Below are 18,373 nucleotides of genomic sequence, written 5' to 3'. Positions count from 1 at the left end.
CGGAGCATTATGGACGTGAACTATCTTGGTCGCTCTTTTATCAGTTCAACATCAGACCCAAATGGACTTGAGAGCGCTTGATTTTAGTAAATAACACTTGGACGGCAACTGTACTTAGAAGGGACAGAAAACTATATTCACTTTTCTTCTCTCCGGGGTTTTGTAGTGCGCCAATTCAATTATATAATGGTTTAATACGTTGCGTATAATAAAGTATTATGTGGTCGACTTTACAGACTGTGATACACCTTTTAAAGCATTGTTTTAATATAATAATAATAATAATAATATAGCACTACTAAAGGGAAACATTTACCCTGGTATTCAATGCAATTTCATCATTCAAACTTAATTTATTCTGCTTATGTTGGTGGTCTGGTGGGGGTAACTCTACACCGCTGCGTTTTCTGCACGCAAACAAGCGCTCCTTAACTCCAGCCCTGCCCCTCCCACTTCTGCTCAGAGAACTTGAAACCCAACAACATATTTTATGACGAACAAGCTAGCATTTTTGTCTTATGGCATCTTCTTATACTGCTTTTCCATCAGTATGTAATCCAAGGCTATTTTATCCAAGGTAGTTTTCTGTTCCACGGTGAGTTTTTTTAAACTTTGGGCTAGCTATTTGTTTATTTACCTTTTATTAGCATGTTAGCCGAGGGAAAAGTTAGCACATAACTGGTAGGCTGAACTTCTCCTAGCTAGCGTTGAACATTAGCATGAGCCTTCTGAAGCTAAATTAGCTACAACAGCTTGTCAGTTTTCACTAGTTAATGTTTAGTGTCCTGTAAACGCCAACTCTCTGCCTCTGACTCTAAGCTAGGTCACCAATAAATGTCCCCTCTCAGTAGGTAACGTTAGGTAGGCTAGTTGGTAAAACACTAATGTACGTTAGAAGATATCAGTGGTGTAAAGTAGATTTACTCAAGTACTGTACTAATGTACAATTGGTAGGTACTTTAATTGAGTATTTACCTGTTCTGCTACGTTGTACTTCTACCCCACTACAATTCAGAGGTAAATATTGTACTTTTACTACACTACATATATTAAATACCGTTAGTTACTTCTCAAATTTGGATTAATGATGTGAAATATAATCAACACTTAAATTAGGCTTGGGTTACACCTGGAGTAAATTCATTAGCTACCCTGCCGTATACAAAGTCATTACAATAGGCTGCACTTTTACCAGCTTTGATAACATTTTAATGGGTCAATAACTATAATCAAAAGATATATATATATGTTATTCTGAAATGGGACAATCTGCATAATGAGTAACTTTACTTATGGTACTTTAAGTATATTTGCATGCTAATAGCTCTTTACTTTGACTTGATTAATATTTTGATTGCAGGACCTATACTTGTAACACAGTATAACTACTCTGGTAGTTCTAATTTTACTTAAGTACAAGACCAGACTACTTAAGGTATGATGAAATAATAATTTATTGGCAGATCAAGTCTGACCTTTGTCTTGCATCACAGCTGCACCATTTGCATCAACATCAAAAGAGGACAAATATTAAGACACAATACAAGGAAAACAAACGTATCACATCACAATCTCTGAAGAGAAAACATGCTCGAGACCCTCTAACTTACATTTGACCTGGGATTTAACTCTGTATTAAACGTACTTCTTCCACCTCTGAAAAATATTATTATAATGTTATAGCCCAATGATTTCAAATCTAAGCATGTCATTTGTTTACAGCCCTCCCTCCTTGAGCTCTACCTCGTTTAAGCCAGGACAGAGAAGAACATGGATGTGTGACGAGCTCAAACAGAGAGGAGAAAGCAAGGACGAGGCTTCCTATCATTCGCTGGGAGCTTAGGGAAGGAAAGGCTGCCAGCATTCAAGTTGTGTCATGATGTCGGAGGCCGAGGAGATGGGAGCTCCAGGCACAGAGGGAAACAAGCCAAATGTCACGACAGGACAATTGCCTAGTAGTATTCAACAGGTAGAAGCATCTGTTGCTTCGCCCGTGGCCCCCATACAGCCCCACACCACCACTGCAACTGAGGATGATGATGAGAGCGAAGATGAGTCGGAAATCCTGGAGGAGAGTCCGTGTGGCCGCTGGCAGAAACGCAGAGAAGAGGTAATGGCGGTCAGGAAGCTTCACTCTGATGGTTAAAGTGGAAATGATGGACAAAGTTTGAACTGTCCGACACAGTCATTGATTCAAAAGATGACTCATCACGTTTATCTGCTATCATCAAAAGGGAATTACCAAAGTCCTGAAGCTTAGTAGTTGATTAGATCAATGGATGCAGGAATATTTTAAATGAAGATCATATCACTTTTTCAACATAAAAAGAACAACCTCCTCCGACATCATTTTCAAATTGCTATATTTTAAAATATATATATTAAAGGTGGGGTAGGTAAGTTTGAGAAACCGGCTTGAGATACACTTTTTGTTATATTCCATGGAATGCTCTTAACATCCCGATAGCAATTAATATCTTAAGTGCTTTGACAAAAAATCCATAAAAACATTTCATCTGTAGAAGCCGTAATACTGTAAAAAGTACCGACTAAACAGATTGGATGGCCTACCTGCCTGTGAGCCTTCCATCGGGGCACAAACTTATCTCGTGCCCTCATTGGTCATGTGCGTGTTTGTGTGTGTTGGAGGAGGGGCTCTATAAGGAAGTGGCAGATTTTCTCCGGTTGTGTATTTTCAAATTCTAGCGCACTCGAGCCGGTTTCTCAAACTTACCTACCCCACCTTTAATTTCGCACTATAGTCAAATATCTATACATATTCAACATTATCTATTTAATAATATATTGATGTTTTCTCCTCACAAATTGGTCTTCGGTGAAGAATATTGTTTTACGGAGATTTCCAAAACTCAATTATACCTGGTGGGAGTTACTTTCAAGCTTTGTGTTTAGTTATAATATTCCGTATGTTTGGTACAAGCATCTTCTCATCATCATGTCCGCTCAAACCGGAAAAGAATAGCAGACACTGTTTGCCATTCAACCGTTTCTGTGTCTTTCGTTTCAGTATTCAAATATATTGTCCCCGAAGCCAGTGGTTCTCAAACTTTTTTCAATCATGTACCCCCTTTGAAAAAAAAAATGCAGCCAAGTACACCCTGATCAGCGCAAAAACAATTTGTTAAGGAAAAATGCCTATATAAAGACGTACAGCACAGTGCTGCACCATCGGTGTCTGATTTATTAAAACAACCTTGTAACTGAGAAACACTTAAATGCTACATTTCAAATGTTTACAATCCATCACTAAATTCATGGCAAACCAAATTTAACATCATGCAATAACACTAAGACGACATTAGTTGCATTGAACTGATCTTTTTAATAAGTTGTACAATGTAGTGAAACATGGGCATGTGCTTCACTGAGGATCTTTGTCATTCTGACAGGGAGGCAAACTGCAGTTATTACACTCTGCGTTTTGAAATATGTGTAACTCTGTTAATATAAAACCCACACTGCTCAAACTTCCTTACTTTTCCCAAAATTGGTATATCTATTTATTTATTTATTTTGGGGCGTGGGGAATGAAGAGAAAAAATAAAATTAAATACACTAAGAGTTAGACCTAACACACTTAGCTTGTTTATCTAATCTGGAACAAGCTATACTAGTTATACATATATTTATTCTTTACTGTCGGGTCACTTATTACAGGTTCAGTGAGCTGCACCCCGTTTATTTCCCCCATTTTATTATCCAGAGTTACTGTAAACCTTTGAATAAAGTAGTTAATCTACTATTAGTAGTGTGTGTAAATGCATTAATTATGTTGTTTATTTCATTAATATAAAATAAATCTCACGTACCCCCTGCAGTACTGCAACGTACCCCTAGGGGTCCGCGTACCCCCATTTGAGAACCACTGCGCTAAGCTATTCTTCACTTGTCCTGTAGGTGAACCAGCGTAATGTCCCAGGGATCGATGCTGCGTACCTGGCCATGGACACAGAGGAAGGGGTCGAGGTCGTGTGGAACGAAGTCATGATCTCAGAGAGGAAGAACTTCAAGCTGCTGGAGGTGAGGCCCACTGGTACAATAAAGGTATCAAAAGGGTACAAGTATTGCTACGGTGTGGTGGGAAAGTGAGAAATCATTCATGATTACAGATGTTTAGTCTTAGTACTTCATTCACATATACAGGATAAAAAAAATGAATAAAGAATAACGAGGTAAAACGTATTCACTACACTACAGTGTATACAAACACGTTCTTGTTGTTCGAATGACGCAGTGTGGTCTGTAATGTGGAGAAACCAGTGTTAAGCAATTTCAGTCAAATGTAATAGCTACACTGCTTTATAGAACCACCATGTCATTTTAATGCACTATAACATTGATATAATATTTTAAGTATCATACATTTAGACAGTCCTTAATATACTGTTGCATTAAATGGGCTCATCTAAAAAAAAAATGAAAAGGAACGAGTGGTAGGAATGTCTTTGACTTATTAAAGACATTCCTACCTTTTGTGAAAAGTATTTAAAAAAGGCTCCCCTCTTGTCCTGCTGTTATAAGAAGGTACACACTGTCCAGGTTAGCGTAACCATGTGCAGGTTAATAGTGTCATGTCTGGCTCTGTGTTGTATCGGCTTGCAGAAGCTGGAGCTAGGAAGTATTTAGCATTTCTCTTAAAGTATCTGTTGTATTGACTAATCGAATCATGTATGTTTTATTTGTATTATCACTGCTATTGTGAGTTCACTGTTGTCACCCCTTGGCTTGCTAGGAACACTACCAGAAGGTCAAAACTGTGGAAATGTGTACTTTGTTTACATACATAGTTCTGCCAGATATACTACCATCTACCCATTGGTCAGGTCAAGTCAAAGCAGAATGTGTTTTGTTTTTTCATCGCAATATGACATATTATTATACTTCACTATATTTTGTTTTTCCAATGTTTTAGGAGAAATTGAAAGCAGTATTTGATAACCTGATCAATTTGGAACATGCTAATATCGTCAAGTTTCACAAGTACTGGGCCGACAACAAGGAGAACCGAGCCAGGGTGAGTCTCACTCTCTGACCTGACAAACCAACAATTGTCAACATATGAATGTTATTGAATCATTATTTTATTTTTTTATTGTACGGTGTCCTTGGGTGTCATGAAAGGCGCCTACAAATAAAATGTATTATTATTATTATTATCCTTCTGTCTTCATTTGTCAAACATTCAAAAAAGTATTTGAGCATCTTTTTTATTTGAATTTGAATGATTTCTTCCGAAGCATTTCCCCCTCATTTCTGTCCTCTCTTTCAGGTGATTTTCATTACTGAATATATGTCATCAGGAAGCTTGAAGCAGTTTCTAAAAAAGACAAAGAAGAATCATAAAGCCATGAATGAAAAGGTACAAATTGGCTGTATGGGATGTTTCCCTCATGGTGCATGAAAGTCAGCATATGATGTGAAAAGTGACAGACCCTGTATCAGTAATATTGATAAGGTCATCTTTCCAAAGCTAGGACCAATCTGCCAGATGGCAAGAGAGAGAGAAAGCGTTTAAAAAGACATTGTGTGCAAGTTTAAGCAAAGTCAAATGACATGATGTAAGTCATTGTTACTCCATATTGGAAATATCATGTACGCGCTCTGATAAGATGTATGGTCCTACAGGCTTGGAAGAGATGGTGCACACAGATCCTGTCTGCGCTCAGGTTGGTTTCACCTTATTTTAGACATCCAGGACACATGTTTAGTATAAGAATAATGAACTCGTGTGTAGTCTGTATTTGTGAATGTTGTTTTTTCTTGACTGCAGTTACCTCCACTCATGTGACCCTCCCATCCTCCATGGCAACCTGACCTGTGACACCATCTTCATCCAACACAACGGGCTCATCAAGATCGGATCAGGTATACAGTTACGCAAGTTTCACTTGAGGGTTAGGTAGTGATGGAGTCAGATGATACTGAATTATGGATTTAAAGACTGGACATTTCAGGGAAGTTCTGTTATTACACAGTGCTAGTTTTGCGAGTCTCATCAGGCTTTGTAACTTAACCATCATTGCAAATTCAGAACAACAAGTATCCTGCAAGTAAATTAGCTTCAACTAAACCAAACCATTAAGGTGCCGGTGCATTAGCTTTAATACGCCAACGCATCTTGGGATCCAGTATTATGTGTCAAAAGTAATGAATACAACCCTTTTCTCATGTACCAAAAACAATTATGATACTCTAAGACATTGTAGTTTTCATTGTGAGCCATTTTGTTGCAAGCCTTGTTTTACATCTCAAGTAGACACTATTTTCAATAAGGATACCTTCTTCATGTTCTTTTGAGCTTAAAAAATAGGTAGATGTCGACAAAACCGTTGTGGAATAAACTATTATTGTGTGTACAATGACTCCATGTCCACTTATCTCTCTGTTCTCCATCCTACTTCTTTATTTCCTTCATATGCTCTCCTCCTGTCCCATCTGCAGTTGCTCCAGACACCATCAACAACCTCGTGAAGACGTGTCACGAGGAACAGAAGAACTTGCACTTCTATGCCCCAGAATATGGAGGTAGACCTGACTGAAATTACACTTTACATTTATTTCTGTTTAAACTGAAATCCACATGTTTAAGTAAAATGGATGATACGAATCATTTGATATCATTAAAGGATATAACTGCATTAAAGGACTCTTGAATGTCCCAATTACAAGTGTTTAGCTTCAGACAAAATGGCAGCTTAAATCAACACAGCATAATAGATTGTACAATTTCTTTGTATCATGAATACAACAGATAAGTCTGAATGTTGACTGAACTCAATACGTTCAAAAGCTTTGTTCCAATAAAATAATCAAATATTGATTTATATAAAAAATCTAATTCTAAGATGAAAAAAACAATATATAATATAAGAAGTGGATATCTGTACATATTTCTTCTTTCTTTTCCTTCTCTCATTGTAGCTGACGATATCACCACGGCGGTGGACATCTACTCGTTTGGCATGTGTGCCTTAGAGGTGAGATGGGACCTATGATACAATAACATAAGCCTTTCTTAAAACAATATGCTAATGTGTGTGTCGGTGTGTTTCAGATGGCGCTCTTGGAAATCCAGGGGAATGGAGAGTCCTCTTTAGTTTCTCCGGAAGCCATCAACAATGCCATACAGTTTCTGGAGGACCCACTGCAGAGGGTGTGTGTGTGTGTGTGTGTGTGTGTGTGTGTGTGTGTGTGTGTGTGTGTGTGTGTGTGTGTGTGTGTGTGTGTGTGTGTGTGTGTGTGTGTGTGTGTGTGTGTGTGTGTGTGTGTGTGTGTGTGTGTGTGTGTGTGTGTGTGTGTGTGTGTGTGTGTGTGTGTGTGTGTGTGTGTGTGTGTGTGTGTGTGTGTGTGTGTGTGTGTGTGTGTGTGTGTGTGTGTGTGTGTGTGTGTGTGTGTGTGTGTGTGTGTGTGTGTGTGTGTGTGTGTGTGTGTGTGTGTGTGTGTGTGTGTGTGTGTGTGTGTGTGTGTGTGTGTGTGTGTAGACTTTCGTCTAGAAGTGTGTGACCTTTATGTTTGTTTTTGTAGGAGCTAATCCAGAAGTGCCTCGAGTCTAATCCAAGTACGAGACCTACAGCCCGAGAGCTGCTGTTTAACCAAGCTCTGTTCGAAGTGCCGCTGCTAAAGCTGCTGGCGGCTCATTGCATAGTCAGCCACCACCGTGAGTCTTTAACACACACATACAGAATACACAGAACAACAGATTGAGTCATTCTGATTATCTGCTATGGTTAATAAGAAGACCATCTGTTGTATTTGCAATGGACGGTTATGTGTAATGTAAAAGTAGTAGTCATAGTTTCCTTACAGCAACAAGCGGAAGTTTGGAAAAAGTGACTAACTGGGGAAGAAAGTGGAACATCCTGCAGGTTTAGGAGCCAGAAATGATTCAGGGTTGGTGAAGCCAACAAAACATAATTTATAAAAAGAGTAAAAAATGTACTTTTGCAATAATAAAGGAATAAAGTGTCAGAGTACATAGGGCTGCTCGATTATGGCAAAAATCATAATCACGATTATCTTTGGTCAATAATTGATATCACGATTATTATAAACGATTATCCATTTACTTTGAAAACATCCATTTATTGAAAAATAAAATGTGAACAGTATGTTTTTAACAGTTGATTACCCAGAACTTTAAGGATAATTCAACTGAAAAACCAATAAAAAAAACAATACCATTTTTTTTTTTTTGATACAAATAATAATCGTTTTATTTCGATTGCGTTGTTTTCGTAATCGTTGCAAGCCAAAATCGAGATTAAAATATGATTAATTGCACAGCACTAAGAGTACATTGTTAGCCTGAAGAGTCTGTGCATCCAAGTGGACAGAGCAATCAATTATGCAGATTTAAATATAGTTTTTTTACTGGTGTTGTTCTATATTTGCCTTGCACTCGTGAATACTGTCATTACATATACAGCTTGACCTAGAACATCAATAAAACACATTATTCAAACTAAATCACAGTTGGAATCCAACACGTATAAACACACAAATAAAGTGGGTTATCCCTTCACAAGACTTGCTACCTTTCACAAATCATCAGATCAAATACTACCTTTAGTTTTAAAGGGATGTATTTTAACAACCAGCATCACATTCATTCTTAAATGTTTTATGTTTTTATTGTCCAGACATGATTCCTGAAAATGCCCTGGAGGAGATGACCAAGAACCTGGATCCTAACCTGGTCATCGCCGAGAAGAAAGAAGGCATTCAGCTCAAGTAAGTGTCCACTATCGAGTGTCAACAGCATTCATGTCATTTTTTCATTCTGAATATGTTTGGTAGAGGAACATGTCTTTTAATTGAATAGGATAAAACACAGAAAAAGAATAGGTTATTATATTAACAGTCATTGTTACTACTGGGTTTTTCTATACATAGTAAATCCTGAAATTGTGAATATAACCTATATACATTTGAGGTGTAAAGACCTTTAACTGTTGTTTGTGTTTTCTGTAGGCTTTCCCATTTTCCTGCTTTGGAGCTTGATAAATTCCTGGAGGATGTGAGGTAAGAGGCACAGGCGGAGAGCAGCAACAGCGTGAACAAGCTTAGTTACTCTCAATGTATTTAGGCCCCAAAGAAAACCCCATCTGGCCACAGGGGGGCAGTATAGGACCATCTGACTAGTGTCCGTCTGCCATCATCTTTTGATGATGTCCCGCCCATCTACTTCAGACCCTTGGGACTTTATTTCGTAAAAATTATGTATTGAAGTCAATGGAGAGAGAAAACGTATCTTTCGAGCCCGTTTGAATTGTGCCACGAATTACACGTATGATGTTTGTCAATCTTAAAAAATACTTTCCATGTAAAAAAAAATCACAGTTTGTCGTAAAACTGTTGAAATATAAGACGATGAAAAATATGCAACTAGAAAGACTACAAATCCCAGAATCCCGGTCCCGCATGCTGGCTCTTATGGAACCGACTAACTCCCCTTGTGTGTATGTACAGCTCTCAACATGCCCAGACTTGGAGTGATGTTAACCTCGTTTAATACTTTTCGCCTCATTCTGAAAGAAAGAAGTGAAATGTGCCAACGTGACGGCCGTCTTGGTGTGTGGTGCGAGACGGGAGATGTAGTTCATTGAGTGGTTTCACACAAAAAAAGTGTAACTTCACAGTGTTCCGACACATTTTTTGTTTTCTGACTTGCAAAATTATCTTTTAAATTGACAAACATCATATGTGTGATTCGTGGCACAATTCAAACGGGATCGAAAGATAATCTTTCTCTCGCCATTGACTTCAATACATAATTTTTCTGACATAAGGTCCCATGGAGCTCCCCCGGAAGGGGAGGGACTTCGCCTCTCTATCTGAATCCAGCACCCAACTTAAACATTTGTCATGCACTTTTCAAACTTTGGGGTTTATTTAAATATAAAATACTTTTTCCTCATGATCTTTGGCCACTCTTCATTCAGTTCTGCAAGTCTCCATCTCTGCTTCATGTTTTTCCTGCTCACATATTTGTATTTGTACTAATGTTATAATATTTATCCTTCGTTGATATGTAATTATGGCCAAGCTTTTAAAGAATCAAGAGGAAATCCTTATTTTTTCTAATGTGTTAGTTTGGTACAACACATTTTTCACTTTAAAAATGTTGACTATAAGGAGAGGAAACAAAGTCTATATATTAAAACATTTCTTAATTTCCATTATCGTTTCCATCTCCTCTTTCTCTCTCCTCTCTCATTCTCCCTTTCTCTGATGTTTTCTCCACCTCCACCTGCCTTTGTTTCTTCCTCCCTTTCTCTCTGGATCAGAAACGGTATTTATCCGATGACGGCGTTCGGGGTGCCCTCTCCTCATCAGCCTCAACAGGAGACGGTTAAATCTCCCGTTGTCGTCCCCTTGGTCAAATCCCCCACCCCTGAACCGATAGAATTGGAGACACGGCGGGTACGTACAGGAGATTATATTGCATATTACAAAAGTTTTAAAAAAACACTTGCAATGGCGACACTCCTCAACGGACAATCCTGATTTCTTGTTGAGTAACTCAGTTATATCAAAACTCAAATGCAAGGGAGATATTTTTTTCTGGTGATTCATTTCTAATTGATTTCTCTACTACATTACTGATGAGCGGGAATACAAATGTGAAAAAGACATTCCTCTCTATCTATATCAATATCTCGGTAAATCTTTATTGTTCATCTTATAACAGAAAAAAGGGACCTTTTTTTCACCAGTTTTTAAGTTAACAACACAAAAGTGAATCAATTAGATGAGACTTAGAAAATGGTTAACCATAATTTGTGTTCACTTTCACCTCAGGGCTTCAGTAGGATCAATACATAGGTATACTGTATTTCTTCTGGAGTAAACAACTGTTGTGAAATCTCAACTGCTCATATGTAAACTCCCTAACTTCTTCTGCAGGTCATTCAGATGCAGTGTAACGTTGAATCTGTCGAGGAGGGAGCAAGGTATCATGTAAGTCTCTGCAGTAGAATTTATAAGTTCATCTTTTATTGTTTCACTAATTAAATGTTTCAAAAATGTGTTTCCCCCATTGAGTAACAACTTGATATAATTCCAGATCCTTTTTTCTACCATACAGAAGTAAATTACAGGGTTTTTACGTTCATTAAAAACCTGAAGGAAAAAAATTACAGGCCCTGGAAAAGTTATGGAAATGTAACTAAAGTTGAATCAAATATAATTTAGATTTTATCTAATCGCCAAAATAGTAATACTATAATGATAATAAATACTGTATAGTAATGAAATGGCATTTAACTGACGAGGTGTTTTGCTGGTGAGAGATTTTAGTTAGAAGCGTGTAGAAGCTAGTAAGCCTATTTGATTTGTTTTAGATAGGCACATGTTTCATACCTTATTTTCCTGTTCCATGTTAAAATAAACCATTTTCAGTGGTACCGCTGAGAGAGAGTAATTGTTTTGGTCATGGAGAATTAGGTAAAAGTCATGGAGAAGTCACGGAAAAGTCATTGGTGAAAAAGTGTATGAACCCTGAAATGAATAATGTTGTCTGTTGTCGTCCTTCTCTCTTTTTTAGCTAACATTGCTGCTGAAACTGGATGATAAACTGAATAGACATCTAAGCTGTGACATGTTATCTCGTAAGTCCACCTATCCTATAACACACTGACTCTTAATCATCTCTTGGTTTCAATATACAGTCACTCGTTTATTTATAGCGCACCCACATCCAAAATGTCCACTTAGCTCTTTTAATGCTCACAGTCAAGTTGTATTTCATCAGAACTACACTGAGGATTAATTGAGGTGCTCAATTGGGTGCTTAAAGGTAGGGTAGGTAAGAATGGAGAAACCAGCTCGAGTGCGCTAGAATTTGAAAGAACACAACCGGAAAAAATCTGCCCTTTCCTTCAGACTTCCTCACAGAGCCCCTCCTCCTCCAACACACACAAACGCGCACATGACCAATGAGGGCACGAGATAAGTTTGTGCACAGATGGAAGGCTGACAGGCAGGTAGGCCATCCAGTTACTTTAGCCGCTAAAATGATTGGTCGTGCTTTTTATAGTGCCACGGCTTCCACAGATGATGTATTTATTGTCAAAGCATTTAATATATTCGTTGCTATTGGGATGTTAAGAGCATTCCATGGAATATAACAAAAAGTGTTTCTGAAGTGAATTACCTACCCCACCTTTAAGGGCAGGACATTTTTAATCAACAAGCTTTTGAAACGACCTTTGACATTTCCAACCATTTAATATTACAATGGCTCCTGCAATTAGACGATCATTTGATATTGTTGGAAGGCGTGTCGTGCATGAGGGAGATTAGAGTGTAGCAAAGAGGTGTGTGTGTGTGTGTGTGTGTGTGTGTGTGTGTGTGTGTGTGTGTGTGTGTGTGTGTGTGTGTGTGTGTGTGTGTGTGTGTGTGTGTGTGTGTGTGTGTGTGTGTGTGTGTGTGTGTGTGTGTGTGTGTGTGTGTGTGTGTGTGTGTGTGTGTGTGTGTGTGTGTGTGTGTGTGTGTGTGTGTGTGTGTGTGTGTGTGTGTGTGTGTGTGTGTGTGTGTGTGTGTGTGTGTGTGTGTGTGTAAAGGCCTTCTGAATGTGTGTAAAATAGCAATACAAGAATGGGTACAATATTTTCCTTATGGAGTTGGAGAGGGAAGGATTCTTGTTGACGCGTGTGTATTTTTTGGAAAAACACCTTCAAAGTAGGAAGGTTTTTATAAAGTGTGGTCATTTTTTTAATCTGAACAGTTTATGTTTACAGCTTGGGTTTGGAGTTAATGCTATAATTATATTTGACTCTAGGGGATGATAAATTATGGAGTTATGTCCGTATGAATGACTTCAAGTCCACCTCACTCTCAGATTTGACCACACACAGTTTTAATACACACTTCCTCTCCATATGTGTGCACTGCGGCATGTTGGAAAGTGAGAGTGAGATTCCAGAGAGCCTGAAACGCGTCACAATATACAGTATGCACGACTATTTTAGGCAGGGAGACTAACTGTCGCTTATGTGTCATGAAAACCTTGCACCTCTATTTTGGACAAATGTCTTATTTATTATAATTACATTCTGGATAGTTTTTTCAGGGCAAAGTCGATTTTTGAATCCCAATAGCTGTTAAATCTGTTTAAACTTGTGACAGTAGAAATGTTTTTTTTCATGAACCTACCGTTGTTGACCAAATATTGATTGCACAATGTAATGACTACAGAAAAATGACACCCTCAGAGTTGGGGTTAGTTCCTAAAACGTCTCGCTTCCACTCTGTAACTCTGCATGCCACCTGGTATGATCTCTAGGGAACAGAAAGGCTCGGTTTACGGCTCAAAGGATTGCGCCTTTTTTTCCCCTCTAGCTATTAGCAGCTTTTCCCAGTTACAAAAGAGTGTTAATGTAAGGTCTTTACAATGACTATCCCTCCTGATGTAAAATGAGGATAGTGAAACAACCAGAATGGGAAACAAAACCCCTTATGTGCTCTGTTGGTGGAAGGGGATAGGCTCTGAAGAAAATGGTTTCCTGGTTGTACTTTGGACAGTGCGGGGTTGATACGTTGTTTCTTAAAACTTTAACTCTAGCTTGTACTTTCCTTGGCAACACATTTTGAAGGTTTTACTGAGTTATCTAAATTAATTAATTTGAAATTCAGGCTTTCCTAAATTGTTGAACTGCCATAACGCTGACTAGAAACCCAGAAAAACACACAACTGTTGCAATGGTCAAACTAATGTTGGCAGTATGATCCAGTGTGCACACACACACTCAGGTATGGCAGGCATGTGTAATGTTGCCGGCTCGCGGGGAATGCCTGGCCTGTGAGGGCTGCGGCTGACAGCTGTCACCTCCTCTGTCAAGATCAGCCCATCTCTTCCCAGGCTTTCATCTCCCTGTCTCACTCACACACATTCACTCAAATGTATCTCCTCAACTTTCTCTCTCACACTCTTTCTCACTTCATGTGTATTTGTTTGCACGCTCACACATTAATACCACTGGCACACAGTGGTATTGGTCTATTGTGTGTTATTTCACATTATAGGCACACCCTGTTGTTTTAGTAAACAGTCCGTCCTGCTGACATCGGGTTATTCTTTAAAGCAAGACTTATCGACACGTCAAAGTCCAAAGTAACACTCTGCAGGGTCACTAGCTCACTGAGCCACTTAGATTTCACCCGATAGGCCTTTTGCTTCACTCTCATACACTTGAATTGAACCATAATTACAACTGAAGCTTTATTTCCTCAAAACCAAACCGTAACGATGATTTTAAAGCAGACTACAAGATGGCAAAAAGCAAGGAATCCTCTCACTCGGCTATAATAGCAATATACATAGCCCTCTATCATTTATATGTGGGTGGGTGTTTTCTTTTCTTAGTGTTGGGTGGTCCGTCTTCTCCACTTGTTTGTCTTGTCCCTGCCACATTCCTGATATAGTTGTAAATTGAAAGTGAGTTTATTAAAAATCAGCAGACCATGTCAACTCCTCTGATCACTGGGCACAGGAAAGGAATGTCTCAATTTGGGAGGTAACTAAAATACAATTTAAAATACCCCAAACAGCTCAGGGAATGAATAGGTCATACAAGTTAAGTTTCAGAAGGAAGTAAACGTTACATTTTAATGTCAGGAATATCAGCTCAGGTTTTTTCTGAATGTATTTTCCCAATGTTTTAGAAAACAGCATATGCTTTCATATTTTGTGCATTTATTTAAACATAGTTTACGTCAACATGAATTATAATTTAACAAAGGGTAGTTAGTTCATATGGATGCTGAGGCAAACAACACTATCAGTGCATAATGTATTTTAAATTCCTGTCATAATACACATTTGATGAGTTACAGTTAAATATGATTAAATTAGCGCTTATTTGGAAACTTCTGACACCTTTGAAGATATTATGCCTTTTACATGTATGAGCCATATAAGCTCCAAAATGTAGTTAAGGATAAGGGGTGCCAGTCCATGCAGTGGGTTAAGTCTTTATTAGCAAATCTTAAGAGAAATATTAAAACATGTTTTAACAGATCTTACACTAATGAAGACGATGTCGGCTCTTCATTTTCCTGCCAGATGAGTCCCATTCTCTCCTTTATCTTTATTGGATATCCCTCCATTTCTGCTTTACCAGATATACACAGAAATACAAATGGTACCATCAAACAACACCGTGGCTTCAGAAAGGGCTGCGGCAGAGGCTGCTGTTTGAGGGTGGGGTGTGGATTTCAAAGCAGTATCTTGACCATATCTTCTGAATGTGGTATTTACCCTTGGTCTGCCTTTTTGAGTAGGAGTGTGTGTGTTATTATGTTTGCATACTTCAAAGAGATGCATTGTGTGACGGGTAGAGATGAGGATGGAAAAGGGATGTTGCATGCCCATGGACTGCTGTTAACTGTGCTGCTGTGTGTTTCAGATGAAAATGTTCAGGAGATGGCTGAAGAGTTGGTGCAGCTGGGCTTAATCAGTGAGGTGGGTCTTTAGTTCGAGAGAGATTTGCAATCAATGTGTGTGAGTCTCTGTGTGTTTGCTGTTGAAGAGCTGCAGGCAAGTGTGTGTGGGTGAGCGTGCTATTTCTGTACCAAACTGTGTGAAATCTGCAGATTTTATAAGGCGATGTGACCCGTGACTCCTACGTGCGGTGCCCTAACACAAACACCTTCTCCTCTAAGAGCTAACAGCTACATACACACTCCTGTCCTACCCACGTATATGTTATATAGTCACTTCATCACTCTGTCTGAGAGAGGATATGTAGGTATTTTGTCTCTTCGCGGTTTTCTCCGATATTTTTATTTGATGCCTCTTTTGTTCGACCAACTTGCATATTTGTAACTGTCTTTGCTGTTATGATTAGCATAACTCTATTTTCTAACATATCGGTGTACGTGTTAGTTGTAATATCCTGGGGTGTTGAACATGTGTGTTTTCTCTTTACAGGTGGACCAAAACAAAATAGCCTCCCTACTAGAAGAATCCTTCAGCCAAGCTCTTCAATAGCAACGATTTCCTCCATGAAATACCTGTCCCCTCATTAGTACCCTCTCTTAACCCTGTTACATCTTCTGTTTGGTTACTCAACATGGTGATTATATTTAGTGGGGTTTTTGTATTTTGTTCTTCTAAGCCTTAGGTGAAAATGTGACCAAAAGGGTGGGTTCTCTTCCTCTGCATCAGGGAATCAAACCTCCCCAAAGCACAGAAAACCTTTAACATACTGTCAAGCTAATTCAGAGCCCAGTTTACTCCAACGAAGCTCCCTGGACTGATATCACATTTTAGCTGTAAAAGTTAAGAACCATTGAAATCTGCATGAGAGGATTTATTCTGAATGTGTTAGCTTTTACATTGGCTGTTAAATGTTAACCTCATGAATGCTGCAAAAGACACTTCATCACACCAGTACTGACTAGATTACTTACAGCTTTAAAGTTAAAACCACTTTCTCCAAGCCGCAGATGTATTTTATTGTGAGGTGTTTACATAACGAATTGCCTGTTTGTGTTAGGATGAGACGGGCTAAAACGCCATCAAGTCTAATTTAAATATTCACGAGTCACTCCACCTTCCACTACTGTTGTACTTATAAACTTTAATGATCTCAAACCTATAGCACCCCTAACAAGCCAAGCTGTTCTTCCCCCTCATTTCATGTGAATCCCCCTCTCATTTTGTTTGCCTTATGATTTATGAACATTCCCGGCTCTTTGATTTTTGTGTTGTGTTTTTTTTACCAACATGTCACCTATCAGGTTAAATATATATAAGAGTTTGAAAACTGGATGTGCAGAGATGCAACTTTTTCAGATAACTTAATAATTGACCTATACCCATGATAAATATTTGAAAAGCCTTTGATACAGAACATATTGTGTGTGCACAGCTGGATATTACATGTTGGGTGGGCATCATGATGCCAGGTCTCTGGATGATGGTTACTTTGAGGTACTGTGAACTCAGTGTTACTGAATTTTCCGTTTGTGTGTTTGTTTTTATATTTTTGCTCTACTGTTGGCCTTATGCTGGGCCTACGCACATGCCTTAAAGTCCTCTTTTCTCTGTTTGTTTTTATTATTTTATTCATCATTTTACCATTTGCTGCTTGTTGGGTTCACACATGCTCCTCTGCCTGTACAATTCATTCATGTGAGACTTGTGTACTGAACTCGGCTGCCATATGCTGTAAAAAAGAGGACCTAGCCTTTTCCTGATACATCTATGTGAGAGCGTCAAGATTTATTTATGTTACAGACACTGTATAGCATGTCTTTTTCTTATTTCTCTTTGTTTACTGTGATTTACACAGAGACCACATTGATGAGAGTCTGAGCCAATATACACTTCTATTGCTTGATTGATTTCATTTGATCACCATTTGGTTAAACTGGGACTTAGAGGGTTGATGTTCCTTCACAGAGTGCAGAGGCACCTACACTTGAATACAAAAGGTTACATCTGACATGTCATGTTGAGACTTGTATTGGGATCAGGGCCTGTGGCCTTTGGTGACATTTTGGCTCAGAACTCTTTGTGGTCTACAGGTACTTTAGTGTCTCAAAGCCCATACAATGCAGGACCTTAAACAGCAGTAAGAATGCACATAAACAATTACTTTCTCAGTATGTATTAAAAAAAACAGAAACGATACCATTAGATGCAAAAACTTACAATTGAGAATACATTTTACCAGTTGAATTGAATGCTTCTGTATTAGCTTTCAATCGGAGCTTACTTCTGTTGCTGAGATATATTGTTTAAGTAGTCACTTCACCAATTAGATCGTATTGATCCATTGATCTCCACTCAAATCTTTCTGTTTTAAAAAAATGTATTTGGGCAAAAATTGTTCTGCAATCTGCATTTTTACTAAACAAACGTGCATTGTTTACTTTAGTTGTTCCTAAATGAATGTGTATCTGTGAACCTCTAAGATTGTATATTCCAAAGATATGTTTTAAAGTCAGCCAGTGGAATGTAAATGCATCGCTTCTTTTACAGAGAAGTGATAAAAACCAACCAATGTGATCACCAGACCAGCTTTATAAATCTCTTCCTCCACCTCTCTCTCTCTCTTGCTGTCTTTCCCACCCAAATGAATGGTGGTGTTGAAACTGGTTATTAAATAATCGTACAGGGTGGGCCGCTTTAGCCTGTCACTCAAGGATGTGAGCATATTTGTATATCCTTCTATTTTGTATATGACATAAGCGTCAGTAAATGTGTTTGTGTCTTTTCTGAGATGTGTATCCTGACAATATCTGTTCTTTCAAATAAATGTGTGAAATGCTCAACGTTGATGTTTTTAGATCCAAAAGACAGATTTACTGATTTCATTATCATGTTGCTGTGATCAGTGTTATG

The 18,373-nt window shown here is 38.4% G+C and overlaps 1 protein-coding gene across 2 annotated transcripts; it reads left to right on the top strand.

The window, feature by feature from the left end:
* Window positions 1-459: 459 nt before the first annotated feature.
* LOC117439703 (nuclear receptor-binding protein-like) lies at window positions 460-18,303 on the top strand. Of its 2 annotated transcripts, none has more exons than XM_034075713.2 (18): window positions 460-577; window positions 1,723-2,110; window positions 3,919-4,041; window positions 4,934-5,035; window positions 5,291-5,380; window positions 5,647-5,687; window positions 5,792-5,886; window positions 6,463-6,546; window positions 6,943-6,998; window positions 7,076-7,174; window positions 7,546-7,678; window positions 8,661-8,751; window positions 8,992-9,042; window positions 10,308-10,443; window positions 10,927-10,980; window positions 11,567-11,630; window positions 15,429-15,484; window positions 15,953-18,303. In XM_034075713.2, exons 2-18 carry the CDS (start codon window positions 1,877-1,879, stop codon window positions 16,010-16,012), a joined length of 1,569 nt encoding a protein of 522 aa, XP_033931604.1. In that variant the 5' UTR covers window positions 460-577; window positions 1,723-1,876; the 3' UTR covers window positions 16,013-18,303. The 2 variants fall into 2 exon arrangements, with proteins under 2 accessions (XP_033931604.1, XP_033931596.1); XM_034075705.2 differs by having other exon boundaries at window positions 460-595.
* Window positions 18,304-18,373: the final 70 nt, after the last annotated feature.

The sequence above is a fragment of the Pseudochaenichthys georgianus genome, chromosome 3, assembly GCF_902827115.2.
Source record: "Pseudochaenichthys georgianus chromosome 3, fPseGeo1.2, whole genome shotgun sequence".
NCBI lineage: Eukaryota > Metazoa > Chordata > Actinopteri > Perciformes > Channichthyidae > Pseudochaenichthys > Pseudochaenichthys georgianus.
Note: the sequence above shows the minus strand (reverse complement) of the source record. Positions and strands in the feature narration are given on the sequence as shown.

Coding starts and splice junctions, on each gene's coding strand:
- LOC117439703 (XM_034075713.2), top strand. CDS start 1,877: ATGATGTCGGAGGCCGAGGAGATGGGAGCTCCAGGCACAGAGGGAAAC. Junction 2,111..3,918: donor GGCAGAAACGCAGAGAAGAG/GTAATGGCGGTC, acceptor CTTGTCCTGTAG/GTGAACCAGCGTAATGTCCC. Junction 10,444..10,926: donor TAGAATTGGAGACACGGCGG/GTACGTACAGGA, acceptor CTTCTTCTGCAG/GTCATTCAGATGCAGTGTAA.